This window comes from Bos taurus, chromosome X, assembly GCF_002263795.3.
Source record: "Bos taurus isolate L1 Dominette 01449 registration number 42190680 breed Hereford chromosome X, ARS-UCD2.0, whole genome shotgun sequence".
NCBI classification, from domain to species: Eukaryota; Metazoa; Chordata; class Mammalia; order Artiodactyla; family Bovidae; genus Bos; species Bos taurus.
In genome coordinates, this window is record NC_037357.1 from 86,307,340 (window position 1) to 86,324,268 (window position 16,929).

Below are 16,929 nucleotides of genomic sequence, written 5' to 3' on the forward strand. Positions count from 1 at the left end.
TCAAACCTGTCAATCCTAAGTGAAAGTGAAAGTGAAGTCGCTCAGTCATGTCCGACTGTTTTCGACCCCGTGGACTGTAGCCTATCAGGCTCCTCTGTCCATGGGATTTTCCAGGCAAGAGTGCTAGAGTGGATTGCCATTTCCTTTTCCAGGGGATCTTCCCAACCCAGGGATCAAACCTGGGTCTCCCACATTGCAGGCAGATGCTTAACCATGCGAGCCACCAGGGAAGCCCCATCCTAAAAGAAATCAACCCTAAATATTCACTGAAGGACTGATGCTGAAGTTCCAATACTGAGGTTGAAGCTCCAATACTTTGGACATCTGATGCAAAGAGCTGACTCATTGGAAAAGACCATGATGCTGGGAAAGATTAAAGACAAAAGGAGAAGGGGGTGACAGAGGATGAGATGACTGGATGGCATCACTGACTCAACATGAGTTTGAGCAGACTCTGGGAGATAGTGAAGGACAGGGAGGCCCGGCGTGCTGCAGTCCATGGGGTGGAAAAGAGTCGGACATGACGTAGCGACTGAACAGACTTATTTCACTTAGCATAATGCTCTCAGGGTACATCCATGTTGTTGCAAATGAAAAGATTTCCTTCTTTTATGGCTAAATAATATTCCATTGTTTTCTTTATCCATTTCTTCATTTATGGATGCTTAGGTTGATTTTATATCTTAGCTATTGTAAATAATACTGTAGGGACTTCCCTAGTGGTCCAGTGGTAAATAATCTTCCTTGCAATTCAGGGGATGCAGGTTTGATCCCTGGTTGGGAAACTAATATCCCACATGCTGCAGAGCAACTAAGCCCATTTGCCACAACTAGAGAGCCCATGCACCACAACTACTGAGCCCAAATGCCTTGAGGAAGATCCTGAATGATGCACCAAAGATCCACATGCTGCAACTAAGACCCAACATAACCAAAATAAATAAAATCCAATCTTTAAAAAAAAATACTGCAATGAACAGGAGAGTGCATATATCTTTTTAAATGAATGTATTCATTTCTTAGGTAGATACACAGAAGTAGAAGTGCTGGATCATATGGTGGTTCTATTTTTAATCTTTGAGGAAGTTTTGTATTGTTTTGCATAATGAAAGTGAAAGTTGCTCAGTCGTGTCTAACTCTTTGCAACTCTGTGGACTGTACTGTAGCCCACCACGCTCCTCTGTCCATGAGGATTCTCCAGGCAAGAATACTGGAGTGCGTTGCCATTTCCTCCTCCAAGGGATCTTCCTGACCCAGGGATCAAACTCAGGTCTCCCACATTGCAGGCACCACCCAGTAAGCCTAATTTTACATTTCTGCTGACAGTGCATGAGTTCCGTTTTTTTCTATATTCTCATTAACACTTGATATTTATTGTCTTCATAATAGCCATTCTAACAGGTGTGAGGTGATAGCTCACTGTGGTTTTGACTTGCATTTCCTGATAATTAGTGATGTTGAGCGTCTTTACATGTACCTCCTGTTGGCCATTTGTGTGTCTTCTTTACAGAAATGTCTATTCGGATCCTCTACTGCTTTTTAATCGTGTTTTTTTTTTTTTTTTTGCTGTAGAGTTGTATGATTTCTTTACATATTTTGGATGTTGTTGTTGTTGTGTTAGTCACTCAGTCATGTCCCCACTCTTTGCAACCCCATTGACTGTAGTCCACCAGTCTTCTCTGTCCATGGAATTCTCCAGGCAAGAATACTGGAGTGGGTAGCCGTTTCCTTCTCTAGGAGATTTTCCCAACCCAGATATCAAACCTGGGTCTCCTGCATTGCGGGCAGATTCTTTACTATCTGAGTCACCAGGGAAGCCCCACATATTCTGGATATTAACCCCTTATCAGACATAGGCTTTGCAAATATTTTTCCCAGTCAGTAAGCTGTCTTGTCATTTTGCGGAAGGTTTCATTTGCTGTGCATAAACTTTTTAGTTTGGCATATTCCCACGGTTTGTTTTTGTTTTTGTTGCATTTGCTTTTGGTGTCAAATCCAAAAATTCATCTCCAAGACTTACATCAAGGAGCTTACCACCTATGTTTTCATCTAGAAGTTGTATGGTCTCCGGTCTTGTAGTTAAGTCTTTAATCCATTTTTAATTAACTTTTATGGGGGTGTAAGAGAGTGTTCCAGTTTCATTTTGTTGCATGTGGCTGTCCAGCTGTCCCAAACATTTATTGAAGACACTGTCCTTTCCCCCATTTTATATTCTTGGCATCTTTCTTATAAATTAATTGACCGTAAATGTGTGGGTTTATTTCTGGACTTTCTCTTCTGTCCCATTGATCTGTATGTCTGTTTTTATACCACAGTCAAGTTAGTTAACACATCCATCACCACACAGAATTACTTTCTGTGTGTGTGCTTGTGAATTGGTGAGAACACGTAAGTTAATTTTTGTATGGTGTGAGGTGTGAATCATGGTTTGTGTTTTCCTCCAAAACTTATTATAACTATTTGTTCCAGCACCGTTTTTAAAAAAGACTTTCCTTTCCTGCATTGAAACACTTTGGCACGTTAGTCAAAAAACAGTTGTCCATATGTGTGCAAATCTGTTTCTGGACCCTCTATTCTGTTTCATTGATATATGTGTCTATACTTACATCAATACCATTCTGTCTGAATTATTGTAGCTTTATAGTAAGTCTTAATATTACATAGTATAAATCTTCCATGCTAATCCTTGCTTTGTGTATTCTAGTTCCTTTGCATAGCCATATAAACTTTTAATATCTCTGTTTCAGTTTTTAACAAAAAGTTAACAAATAATTGGTTGAAGAAGTAGAAGACAAATGAGTAAAGTGATATAGAATTTAAACAACACTCAATCAAGTTGATTTAAATATTAGAGAACACTGAACCTATCAGTAGCTGAATATACATTCTTTTCTAGGGACACCTGAAACATTCTTCTAGATAGACCATATGTTGAAATCATACAGAGTGTGTTTTCTGACAACTGTGGAATTAAAATTGATCAAACAAAAGGGCATCAAGAGAAAATGCCTATATTTTTAAAGACTAAATGAAAGCAGTAGTACAGGGAACTATGTAAAGTGAGAAAAAAGTGTACATGCTGGACTTCCCTGGTGGTCCAGTGGTTAATAGTTTGCTAGTCAAGGCAGGGGAGCACGTTCAACTGACCCTGTGCTCCACAACTACTGAACCCTTGCTCTAGAGCCTGTGAGACACAACTTCTGAGCCTGTGAACCCCAACCACTGAAGCCTGTGCACTCTATAGCCTGTGCTCTGCAGCAAGAGAAACCACTGCAATGAAAAGCTCTTGCACCACAACGAGAGAGTAGCCCCCACTTTGCCACAACTAGAGAAAGCCCACGCACAGGAACAAAGACCCAGCACAAACATACATGCCTCCTTCAAAAAGCAATAAAACACTAACTTCCCATTAACATGAGGAACTAAATAAGATAAACTTCAAATCCCCTTTTGATCACTTTATTTACTTTATTTATTTATTTTTATTGGAGTATATTTGCTTTGCAGTGTTTTAGTTGCTGCTGTACAGCAAAGTGAATCAGCTATACACACTACTATGTATAAGTAGTTATATACTACTATAGAAAACTAATGAAAATTAATTTTTTAAAATGAAAGACATATACAATGAATGGCAGAAATTTATAAGTACATATTTTTATTCTATACATTACATGTAAGTAGGTATTTAAAAGGCATAGCCTATGGGGTATTATGGTAAAAATCCTAAAAGCATTTTTCTATCTTTCCCCTATCCTCCCATGCTGACCCGGTCACCCTGAATGGGATTGTGTTTAGAGGTGACAGTGTCCTTGGTGTTTGTTTACAGGTGTCAGTGTCCTTTGAGGACGTGACTGTGGACTTCAGCAGGGAGGAGTGGCAGCATCTGGACTCTGCTCAGAGGCGCCTGTACCAAGATGTGATGTTGGAAAACTACAGCCACCTCCTTTCACTGGGTAAGCCCTGTCAGAATGTGAATCTGTGAGGAACCTGTATGGGTAAAGTTTTGTCCGTCCAAGAAAATATGTTAATGTCTTAAACTGCACTGTCTTTGACTGTGACCTTATTTAGAAATAGGATCTTCCCAGAAGTAATCAAGCTAAAACAATGTCATTAGTTGGGCCCTAAACCAATATGACTGGCATTCTTATGAAAAAGAGAAGTGTAGACACAGACAAGCACAAACACTCGAGGGACCGTGCGGAGGCACACAAGGAAAAGATGACCATGTGATTGGAGGGATGCATCTATAGGACAGGAGGTGCCTGAGGCCACCAGAAACCAGGAGAGGCGCATGGAACACATCCCTCCCTAGCACCTTCAACAAGAACATGACCTGGCTGACATCTTGATTTTGGACTTCCGGTCCCCAGAACCACAAGACAAGAAATTCCTGTTGTTCTGAGCCACCCAGTTTGTGGTACTTTGTTACAACAGCCCTAGGAAACTGCAACTTTCTGTACTGGGGAGTGGAGTGATATTATGAGAAACACCTAAAAAAAACATGGAAATGGCTTTGAATTGGGCAGCAAGTAGAGGCTGAAAAGATTTGTAGGGGCTTGATAGAAAAAGTCTAGTCTAGATTGCCTCAAAGAAATTTGTGGTAGAAGTAGGAATGTTAAAGGTGGTTTTGGTGAGATCTCAGATGGTACAGTCCATGGGGTCACAAAGATTCGGATACAAGTGAACACACACACACTGCCAGATGGAAGATAGGCATATGTTGTTGGAAATTGGTATAAAGGTAAATCTTTTTTTTTTTTTTATTTTATTTTATTTTTAAACTTTAACAATATTGTATTAGTTTTGCCCAACATCGAAATGAATCTGCCACAGGTATACCCGTGCTCCCCATCCTGAACCCTCCTCCCTCCTCCCTCCCCATACCCTCCCTCTGGGCCGTCCCAGTGCACCAGCCCCAAGCATCCAGCATCGTGCATCGAACCTGGACTGGCGACTCATCTCATACATGATATTACACGTTTCAATGCCATTCTCCCAAATCTCCCCACCTTCTCCCTCTCCCACAGAGTCCACAAGACTGACCTATATATCAGTGTCTCTTTTGCTGTCTCATACACAGGGTTATTGTTACCATCTTTCTAAATTCCATATATATGCATTAGTATATTGTATTGGTGTTTTTCTTTCTGGCTTACTTCACTCTGTATAATAGGTTCCAGTTTCATCCACCTCATTAGAACTGATTCAAATGTATTCTTTTTAATGGCTGAGTAATACTCCATTGTGTATATGTACCACAGCTTTCTTATCCATTCATCGGCTGATGGGCATCTAGGTTGCTTCCATGTCCTGGCTATTATAAAGGTAAATCTTATAAAGTGGCAAAGAATTTGGCTGAATTTTGTTTTCTTGGGTGGAAAGAACTTGTAAGTGATGAACTGGGATATTTAAGTGAGGAAATTTCTAAGCCAAGTGTTAAAAGCGAGACTTGATTTGTCCTTAATGCTTATAGTAAAATGATAGAGGAAAGAGAGAATTTGAAGAAGGAATTGTTAGTAAAAAGGAACTAGAACATGAAGATTTTGAGAATTTTCAGCCTATCCATATTGTAAAATATGACATGTACTCTGGAAAGGGCACCAAGTGTGTGGCTGGAGAACCAGTTGCTAAAAGGATTAGGCATGTGAGTTGTAGATCCAATCAGCCATCTCAGCAGAAACACTGCCAGCTTGGGATGAACAGGGCAGAGGCAGGAAATAAGGAAGGAAGGAAGACTGGATTTCTTGGATTCTCCAGCCAGGAAATAGGCTAGTAAAGCTATTTGGCGGTGAATATCTTCTAAGAAAAGCGGTGAATGACCCTCCAAATGGTTCAGAAGCCAGCAGAGCTCTCACTGCCACCACAGGCCCAGAGAGCACAGACTAGGAAGATGCAGGGTGACAAGCTGTCACCTCTTTGCTTCCAGAAGATGAGCCACCTAGTTGATTTCCAGGGCTAAGAGGGCAAGGCCACCACCCAGGGCTGAGGGTGTAAGGTCACCACATAGGATCTGAGGTCACATCTCTTAACAGTGACATGCTCTCTTGAACTCTCTCTTCAGCTCTCCCTTATGATACTTGTTGACTATCAGTTTTGTTCCAGGATTTAGCTTTGGGTCTTCCCTGGTGGCTCAGATGGTAAAGAACCTGCCTGCAATGCAGGAAACCGGCATTCGATCCCTGGGTTGGGAAGATTCCCCTGGAGAAGGGAATGGCTACCAACTCCAGGATTCTTGCCTGGAGAATTCTGTGGACAGAGGAACCTGTCACGTCCATGGAGTCTCAAAGAGCCAGACCCAACTGAGCGACTAACACTTTCACTTCCTTTTATTTAGCCTTACAGCAAGCCCTGGTGGCTCAGTTGTAAAGAATCTGCCTGCCAAGCAGGAGATGCAGACTCGATCCCTGGGTGGGGAAGATCCCCTAGAGTAGGAAATGGCAAACCCACTCCAGTGTTCTTGCCAGGGAAATTCCACGGATAAAGGAGCCTGGTGGGCTACAGTCCATGGGCGCAAAGAGTCAGACATGATTTAGGAACTAAACAACAATATTTAGATTACATGGAGTTTACTGCCCACTTTGGGCACATTCTCAAGCAATTCACCTCTGGGAAGACCCAGTCTCAGTGCTGCAAGGGTGGCTCCTGGCCTCACGCCATCCACAGGCTGAGCCTCCGTCAGAAGAACTTGGGCCCCTTACAAGCAGCACTGGAAGGCAGGTCTACCATTTGCCACATTTTCTATGTCAGTGCTGGCTTCTTCTGTGTTCACTCACCATTACTGAGGGAATCCTTGTTAAGTTTTATTTTCCTCCACTAACTAAAATGCTTAAATTCTGTGAGTAAATTGAGACATTGTAGCAAACCAAAAGTTGTTTCTCAGAAGGAGAGCAGAGGATGGCAGAGCTTAGCTCCAGAATCCTAGGACCTGTGCTGTGATTCGTCTCAGGGGAACTGCCAAAGCCTCCATCCCTGTGTCACTGACACTTCAAGCACCAATGGATCTGATGGGTCATGTGACCCAAGTGGCAGGGTGGCTTGTATGGCGGTCTGGACGTGTCACACAGGGCCTTCTCCTATTCTGATCTCCACTCAAAATGGCAGCTTTTTGAATCACCTGGTAAATAGGCCAGAGTAGCTCATCCAGATGAGGACTGTGTTGCCTCTGATGTCCAAAGAGGCCCTAGGTGTTGGCCCTCTTTTTGCTTATGGAAGAGCCAGATGCAAAACTTATTCTTCAAGAGGTTAGAAGGAGTATCTCAACAAGCCCCCCACCACTGAACCCCTAGAAATCTCACTGAGATAGAAGGCCCCTAAATTTATTTTCAGATTCATTTCCTGTCTCCTGACACACAGATGTCTTATCCATAAGTCTAGAGTAGTTTCTCACTCTTATCCACTAGGTCTAATAAGCATAATATCCATGTAATGGACCAGTGTGGGGTTCCTAGGTGGTGAAGAACCTGCCTGCTAGTGCAGGAGATCTAAGGGACATGGTTTCGATCCCTGGGTTGGGAAGACCCCTGGAGGAGGTCATGGCAACCCACTCCAGTATTCTTACCTGGAGAATCCCATGGACAGAGGAGCTTGGCAGGCTGTAGTCCATGGGGTCTCAAAGAGTTGGACATGACTGAAGCTACTGAGCACATAGACATGTGATGTGATGTCTTGTGGAAGGGAAAATTGCCCAAGAACCCTGCAGGTTAAATTATGACATAGGACTGGAGAGTTGATCTACCTCTGAGGCAGGACAGTGCAGGTTTATAGCTGGCCTTCCCAATGGAAAGAAAACTGCTTTTGCTGGTCTTTACTAACAGTACTGTTTTTAAGAAAGGCATTTGCCAGATAAATATATACATGCCGAGTATCAAAGGATGTGTTCATTTGGTCAAGCAACAAAACTGTATCTGGTATAGCAGCTGCTGTTGGAGACACTACCTGGTTAAGTTCATGATAATCCACTGTCCTTCTCCAAGATCCATCTGTCTTCTGCACAGGCCAAATAGGCATGTTGAATGTAGTGGAATCACCATCCTTGCATCTTTCAAGTCCTTGCTGCTGCTGCTAAGTCGCTTCAGTCATGTCCACCTCTGTGCGACCCCATAGACAGCAGCCCACCAGGCTCCCCCATCCCTGGGATTCTCCAGGCAAGAGTACTGGAGTGGGGTGCCATTGCCTTCTCCATCAAGTCCTTGATGGTAACACCAACCTCAGCAATCCCTCAGGAAAGCAGTACTGCTTTTGGTTTACTGTTTTCCTAGATGGAGACAGTTCTAGTGGCTTCCACTTGGCATTTTCCACCATAAGAGGCTTCACTCCATAGGTCAGGAGACCAATATGAGGACACTGCCAGTTGCTGAGTATTCTAATTATGCATTCCTATACCAGAGAAATAACCACGAGATGGGTTTATTGATCCACTGAGCTCACTGTGTGTGATTGACCTGAGCTAAAACTCCATTGATCACTTCACTTTTATAAGCCCCAACTCTGTCTGGTGAGCCACAGTAATGTTTTGGATCTTTTGGAATTAGTGTCAGATCAGAGCCAGTGTCCTATCTGGTAATATCTGGAAAGCCTCATTGCTTTTTCCCCAATGCAGAGGTACCCTGGTAAAGGGCTATAGGTCCTTTTAGGAAAAGTTGGGAGAAATATTAGTGGTGTAAATTTTTGGCAGTGTCATGGGTTCATTCCTCCAGGGATCCAGCCTCCCCTTCATTCAGAAGTGTTCATTCTCGGTGTATAAACTGACTCAAGTCTGAGAGTTGATTGAGGAGCTGGGATTCTGTGTTTGGATGTTTCAAGTTAGACTTCTTTTCACTTGACCTAGAACTCTTTTCCTTCTACAGATCAAGTAAGATTTTAGTAAATTGCCCACCTATTTGTTTCCTATGGAAGTCATGATCAACTAGCCAAACTCACAGGTCTCTGTGAATCTTTTTGACAGCACAGAAGGTTTGGTTCATCCCTATGTAATATATATTAAAGACATGTATTTTTTTTTCTATTTGGCAGTAGGATAGCATAAGAGAAAGAAGTTTAAATCTCTACCTGGCCACTTGTTGTATGAATAACTAAGCCACTTACTAGCTGTGTGACTTTGGAATTTTACCTCTCCAAGGCTCAGTTTCCTTGTCTGCTAAGGGGAATAAGAGGAGAGTTGGTTTGAAGATTAAATGGATTAATTCATCTAAAGTGCCCAGGGCAATGTCTGGTACATAGTAAATACTCAATATTCTTTTATTTTTTTGCTCTTAATTTGTTTATATGCATGTCTGTGAGCAGGTGAACCACTCTAAAACAGGTGTTATATTTAATGCTATCCCCCCATTCTCATATAGTGTTAGAAGGATAGAGAGGTATAGACATATAACACATAAATATATGGTTGTGTAGCATAGTTTCTTAAATATCTGAAAACTGTCTTTTGCTAAATGTTCATACACTGTTTCTGTCCTGCTTTTCTTAGACTGTCCTAACTCTGCTGGCTTCAAAGAAGGTTATCTCTTAAATAATGAAACACCAAGATAAAGATATGGGCTTTCCAGGTGGTGCTAGTGGTAAAGAGCCAGCCTTCCAGTGCAGGAGATGTAAGAGACCCAGGGATTTGATCCCTGTGTCGGGAAGATCCCCTGGAGGAGGGCATGGCAACCCACTCCAGTATTCTTGCCTGGAGAGTCCCATGGACAGAAGAGCCTGGTGGGCTACAATCCATGAGGTCGCAAAGGGTTGGACATAACTGAAGTGACCTAGTATACACACACGCAAAGTAAAGGTTTGTTTTGAAAGATGTTTGAACTCTAATGAGTTGTAGAATGAATTAAAACAGTATTATAGAAATTTCTACCCTTATTTGTGAATTGGACTGTTCTGATTACTACTCTGACGCTGTGCTAACCACATCGACCTTGTATTTGGCAATCCAGTGCCTCCATTTGGCCCCTGCCACACCAGGTTTGAACTTCCTTTGTGGCTCAGCTGGTAAACAATCTGCCTGTAATGGGAGAGACCTGGGTTCAATTCTTGGGTTGGGAAGATCCCCTGGAGACGGGAACAGCTACCCATTATAGTATTCTGGCCTGGAGAATTCCATGGACTGTATAGTCCATGGGGTCACAAAGAGTCGGACATGACTGAGCAACTTTCACTTCACTTCATTTCACTTCACTTCACCCCAGGTTCCAATTGCTCTCACTGCATTTAGGTTTTCCAGTTCAGTGGCAGCAGTTCCCACTGAAATTTCTGACCTACAGTGAAGAACAATCATAGATTATCGGGGGCCCCCTCACAAATTTATTTGTCACAGTTGTCATGACTGGTGTGTCTCTGGACCATCCTGGTGTGAGTGAGCAGATGTTTCTTGATAAGTCTACTCTTAACATTCCAATCTCCCTAAGCCTTCAGATGCCTTTCTCTGTAGTACTCCAAAGCAGTCCTAGAATTCCAGCTGCATTTATGTGGGCTGTGATTTGGTTCATGTTCCAGCCAACCAGCCAAATATACTGTTTGTACCCTTCCTAACCCCTCAAGTGGCAAGATGACATTCAGAATCTGCTTAGTGTACACATACTAAAAATTTCAGTCTTATCCAACTTTGTTCCTTCCATTATCCCACACATATCACCCAGATTTCTGTCCTTATAAATTGGACAAATCATGCAGTCATTTTGGAGTATCTCAGATCTTCTCATGGGTCGCACTTTGTATCTTACCCTTTGGGCCTTTGTTGTTGTTTAGTCCCTAAGTCATGTCCAACTCTTTGCAACCCCATGGACTGCAGCATGCCAGGTATCCCTGTCCTTCACTGTCTCCTGGAGTCTGCTCAAACTCATGTCCATTGAGTTGGTGATGCCATCCAACCATCTCGTCCTCCTTCTCCTCCTCCCTCAATATTTCCCAGCATCAGAGTCTTTTCCAGTGAGTCAGCTCTTCGCATCAGGTGGCCTAAGTATAGGAGGTTGAGGAATTCTCCAGGCAAGAATATTGGAGTGGGTAACCCTTCCTTTCTCCAGGGGATCTTCCCAAACCAGGAATTGAACCACAGTCTCCTGCATTGAAGGCAGATTCTTTACCAACTGAGCTATCAGGGAAGCCCATAAATACAAAGAAACATGAAAATAAACGTTGCTCAGTCATGTTCGACTCTTGGCCACCCCATGGACTATACAGTCCATGGAATTCTCCAGGCCAGAATACTGGAGTGGGTAGCCTTTCCTTCTCCAGGGTATCTACCCAACCCAGGGATCGAACCCAGGTCTCCTGCACTGTAGGCAGATTCTTTACCAGCTGAGCCACCAGGGAAGCACAGTGGTGTGACCCAAAACTTTATTCTTGAAGGGTCCAGGCCTGAATTGTATCGCTGTAGTTTTACATTGACTTCAATCACAGGGCATGCGTGTGTGTGTGCTCAGTCACTTCAGTTGTGTCCGACTCTTTGCAGTCCCATGGATTGTAGTCCCCCAGGCTACTCTGTCCATAGAATTTTCAGGCAAGAATACTGGAGTGGGTAGCCATTTCCTCCTCTGGGGGATCTTCCTGACCCAAGGATTGAACCCGTGTCTCCTGTGTCTCCTGCACTGCAGACAGATTCTTTACCCCGAGGCACTGGGGAAGCAATCACAGGGCATGATAGTATGCCTTACGGGATCGCCTGTATTCTAGACATACTCTTCTTTTTAAAAAAATTTTTATTGGATTATAATTGATTTACAATGTTAGTTCCAGGTGTACAGCAAGGTGAATCAGTTATACATATACATATATCCACTCTTTTTTTTAAGATTCTTTTCCCATATAGGCCATTACAGAGTAGTGAGTAGAGTTCTGTGTGCTATACAGTAAGTCCTTATTAGTTATCTATTTTATATGTAGTAGTGTGTATATGTCAATCCCAATCTCTCAATTTATCTCTCCTCCCCTCTTACCGTCTGGTAACCATAAGTTTGTTTTCTACATCCATGACTCTACTTCTGTTTTGTAAATAAGTTCATTTGTATCCTTTTTTTTTTTTTTTTAAGATTCCATAAAAATATGGAACACTTCATGAATTTGTGTGTCATCTTTGCTCAGGGGCCATGCTAATCTTCTCTGTATCATTCCAATTTTAATATATGTACTGCTGGGCTTCCCTGGTGGTTTAGATGATAAAGAATCTGCCTGTAATGTGGGAGACCCAGGTTCAATCCCTGGGTCAGAAAGATCCCCTGGAGAAGTGAAAGGCTACCCACTCCAGTATTCTTGCCTGAAGAATTCCATGGACGGAAGAGCCTGGCAGGCTCCAGCCTATGTGGTCTCAAAGAGTCAGACATGATTGAGCAGCTTTCACTTCACTTCACTGCTGAAACAAGCACTAAGACATACTCTTCTTTATTTCCATTGTGATATAGCAGGCCACAGTTTCCGCTTGATAGTCAAGATCAACCACCCCAGCCAGCACAGTAACTCCCTTCTTTGCCTGTTGATTCAGAGATGTGAAAAGACCAAGATTTCCGGGTGGCAGACTTATCTTCCAGTTCAATAGAATCAGTGTTGTGTCTCTTGGTAGAAGTATTCCTCCCTTTGGAACTAAGGCATGTGGAACAGCAGAGCATAAGACTGCCAGTACAGGAAACAAAATTTTTGCTAATGGGCCATTAGGAGTGATAGTAAGTGGTGCCATTCCTGGCCCAGGGCTGAGGGGGTGGGGCTACCATCCTGGTGGGCTTGGAGGACAGAACATTGAACCAGTGAGGATTATTGTCAAGCTGTGGCTCAGCTGGTAAAGAATCCGCCTGCAATGCAGGAGACCTGGGTTCGATCCCTGGGTTGGGAAGATCCCTTGGAGAAGGAAAAGGCTACCCACTCCAGTATTCTGGCGTGGAGAATTCCATGGACTGTATAGTCCATGGGGTTGCAGAGTCAGACACGACTGAGTGACTTTCACTTTCACTTAAAATCTAATGGAATTTGCCCTGCTCGGTTTCAGACTTGCTTGAGACCTGCCATACCTTTCTAAATTCTAATTTCTCCCTTTTGGAATGGGAGTATCTATCCTATGCCTGTGACACCACTGTGTTTGGAATATTTTAGAAACAGGTAGTGCGTCTGCTTTCATAGATATGCATGGAGAGGAATTTTGTCCCAGAATGACTTATACTCAAGTCTTACCCATAAGATTTAGATGATTTAGATGCTGAGATCTGAGACCCTGGGTTGATGTTTAGATGAGATTTTAGACCTAAGAGTTGATTGGGGATATTGGGATAGGGTTAATGTATTTTATACATGGGAAAGATGTGAATTTGGGGGGGTCAGGGGACATGCTCTTATTGGTTGAATAGTGACCCCTCAAAAAAAGATATGTCAAAATCTTAACCCCCAGTACCTGAGAATGTGCCTTTATTTGAAAGTAGTATCTTTACAGAAGGGATCAAATTAAAATGAGGTCATTGGAGTGGACCCTAACCTGAGTGGTATCCTTATTAAAAAAAAAAAAAAAGGAGATTTGGGCACAGAAATAGGCACACATAGAGGAAAGACAGTAAGAAGACACACAGGGAGAAGATAGCCATGGGACTGGATTAAAATACATTTACAAGCCAAGGAACACCAGAGATTTTGGCAGACAGAATAAGCTAGAAGGTGCAAGGAAGGATTCTCCCCTATATCTGCTGGAGTGACCATGACACTGCTAACACCTTGATTTCAGAATTCTAGCCTCTAGAAATATCAGATAATAGATTTCTGTTGTTTTAAGTCACCTAGTTTTTGGTACTTTCTCTCTTTCTTTTTTTTTTTTTAGTTCTACCAGGGTATTGCTACCAACCCATCTCCCTCCACCCTCATGCCTGCATGCTCAGTCATGTAACCCCAAGGACTGCAGTCCACCAGGCTCTGTCCATGTACTTTTCCAGGCAAGAATATTGGAGTGGTTTGCCATTTCCTTCTCCAGGGATTTTTTGGTACTTTCTTAAAGAAGCCCTAGGGAACTAACACAGAACCTCAGTGAGGTGGTTTCCATTCTCAGCTGCTAAGTGCTCTGGGGCATCTGAAATGTGTAATGGTGTCATCCTTGATTTCCCTGAGAGTCTTCACTCCCTTTGCACATTCATGCTTATTACTCTTTTTCCAATGAAATGTGGTTACTTTTCCAAAGAACACATGGAAAGCAATTAGTTGGACCCCATTTTCTATCATTTCCTGTTAACAGGGTATGAAGTTCCCAAACCAGAGGTCATATTCAAGTTGGAGCAAGGAGAGGAGCCTTGGGCACTGAAGGAAAAAACCCTACATCACAGCTGCTCAGGTGAGTGTGATCCTGGCAGAAGGAAGACAATGGAAATACTTAAGACCAATACCTTTAAAGTGCTGTGATTGCTGCCCTTTTTGAAGGTTCAAAACTTTAGAAACTCCTTGGCCTCTGAGGTACCAAACTGCTCTTCCCTGTATTTCCCTTACTGCTTCTTGGCTTAGCTTCCCTCCAGGAGAATTGCTACAGTATCTGTACTCTAGATCATATGCCAGACTTCCTTACTATGGATCTGGCTTTCTTGGATGTTTTCTCCTCCCATTACATTTTTATGCTTTAGTACTGAAACCCCACTCCCAAGGTCTTAGATCCTTATTGTATACATTCAGGTTTTAATGGATTTGCCTTCTTTGGAGATCAGTTGGTTGCCTCACTCCTGTTCTACCTGGTTCCCTTTCAGCTTCTTCTCCCTCTTGTTTTCATCTTCTCACTCTAAGATATCAACAAACTGTCATCTACAACCAGCCCCACCTCCTTTTCTCTTTGTAGATATTGCTTTCAGATTCCTCACTTCTCTTCACCTCCCCTAATCTCCATGCCTGCCTTCCATCTTCTCACTTTATGATCCCTGTCACCTAGCATTTTCTCTTTTAAAATCAAATTTATTAAGATATAATTTACATACCATAATAAGTATCCATTTTAAGTGTACAGTTTGGTGAGTTTTGACAAAGGTACACACTGTTATAAGCACCACCCCAGTCGTGATACATTCCATCACACAAAAATGCACCTTCATGCCCCTTGTAGTTAACACTCTACATGACTTTGGCCCCAAGCAACCACTGAGTTACTTTTTGTCATTATAGACTAGATTTGCCTTTATTACTGTTGCATATAAATGGAATCATTCTGTATGTACCTTTTTGGGTCTGGCTTTATTTGTTCAGCCTAATGATTTTGCAGTTCATTCATGTTATTGAGTATATCACTTAGTTTGTTTCTTTTAAATAGTGGATACTATTCCATGGTATGACTATTAAATAGTTCCTTTTAAATAGTGAATACTGTTCCGTTATAATTTTTTTTTATCTCTATGCCTGTTAATGACAAGTGGTCATTATTTGGTTATTATGACTACAGTTGCAGTAAACATTCTGATTTGTCTTTGTGTGAGCATATGTCTACATTTTTCTTGGGTAAATGCCTGGGATTAGCGTTGCTCTGCAGATGGTGACCGCAGCCATGAAATTAAAAGACGCTTACTCCTTGAAAGGAAAGTTATGACCAACCTAGATAGCATATTCAAAAGCAGAGACATTACTTTGCCAAAAAAGGTCCGTCTAGTCAAGGCTATGGTTTTTCCAGTAGTCATGTATGGATGTAAGAGTTGGACTGTGAAGAAAGCTGAGCGCCGAAGAATTGATGCTTTTGAACTGTGGTGTTGGAGAAGTTGAGAGTCCGTTGGACTGCAAGGAGATCCAACCAGTCCGTTCTAAAGGAGACCCAGCCCTGGGTGTTCTTTGGAAGGAATGATGCTAAATCTGAAACTCCAGTACTTTGGCCACCGCATGCGAAGTGTTGACTCATTGGAAGACTCTGATGCTGGGAGGGATTGGGGACAGGAGGAAAAGGGGACAACAGAGGATGAGATAGCTGGATGGAATCACCAACTCAATGGACGTAAGTTTGAGTGAACTCAGGAGTCGGTGATGGACAGGGAGGCCTGGCATGCTGCGATTCATGGGGTCGCAAAGAGTCAGACACAACTGAGCGACTGAACTGAACTGAACTGAACCATTATCTTCATTACCTCCACCATAGTTTGGCCCCAGATAAATAGCAGGGAGGGAACACAGCTGCACCCTTCAACAGAAATTGGATTAAAGATTTACTGAGCATGGCCTCACCCATCAGTGTTTGCTCACCTTTCTTATAATTTCATATAATTGCCAAACTGTCTTCCAAAATGGCTTTACATTCCCAACAGCAATACATGAGAAATTCTGTTGCCCCAAATCCTTGCCTATACTTGTTATCATCAGTCTCTTTAAACTTTGCTATTAGAATGGATATGTAATGGTATGTTATGAATGTAAGCAGCATTTCTCTGATGAGTAATAATGTTAAATACCTTCATGTGCTTATTATCATTTGTACATTTTTTTGTGAAGTGTCTATTGAAATATCTTTCCTATGGGGGGGGTTGTTTGTCTTCTTATTGAGGTATAAGAGTTTTTTATATTTGCTCGATACAATTTCTAAGCCAGATATATGTACTGCCAATATTTTGTTGTAATGTGTATCTTACAGTTTTAGTCTTACTGGTGCCTATCAAAGGAAAAATATTTTAATTTTTATGGAGCCTAATTTATCATCTTTAAAAAAGTTTTAGTATTTTTTGTGATCTATTTAATAAATCTTGGCTTACTGCAAGGTTCTTGCTTCTTGGAAGAAAAGCTATGACGAACCTAGACAGCATATTAAAAAGCAGAGACATTATTTTGCCAACAAAGGTCCATATACTCAAAGCTATGGTTTTTCCAGTAGTTATGTATAGATTTGAGAGTTGGACCATAAAGAAGGCTGAGTGCCATGCTGCTTTAAAAAAAAAAAAAAAAAAACAGTAAAATGTTTATTTTCTTAGAAAAAAAAAAAAGTGGGCAAGAGGGATTCAAAAGATTGTGATCACACTTCGTCTG

At 42.1% G+C, this 16,929-nt stretch overlaps 1 protein-coding gene and 1 non-coding gene across 5 annotated transcripts in view; one reads left to right on the forward strand and one right to left on the reverse strand.

Moving 5' to 3' along the window:
- Positions 1-16,929, forward strand: part of ZNF81 (zinc finger protein 81) — a 138,993-nt gene that overhangs the window by 72,770 nt on the left and 49,294 nt on the right. For all 4 annotated transcript variants that reach the window (XR_009493561.1, XM_059883762.1, XM_010821926.4 and 1 more), the window contains exons 3-4: positions 3,830-3,956; positions 14,189-14,284. Coding sequence is in view for 3 of the 4 variants with exons in the window: in XM_059883762.1 (XP_059739745.1) it covers positions 3,830-3,956; positions 14,189-14,284 (223 nt within the window). In the remaining variant the exon portion in view is untranslated. The remainder of the gene's footprint in view (positions 1-3,829; positions 3,957-14,188; positions 14,285-16,929) is intronic.
- On the reverse strand, positions 12,025-12,128 carry LOC112445303 (U6 spliceosomal RNA). Its single transcript, XR_003033660.1, has one exon. It is a non-coding gene; the product is annotated as a U6 spliceosomal RNA (small nuclear RNA).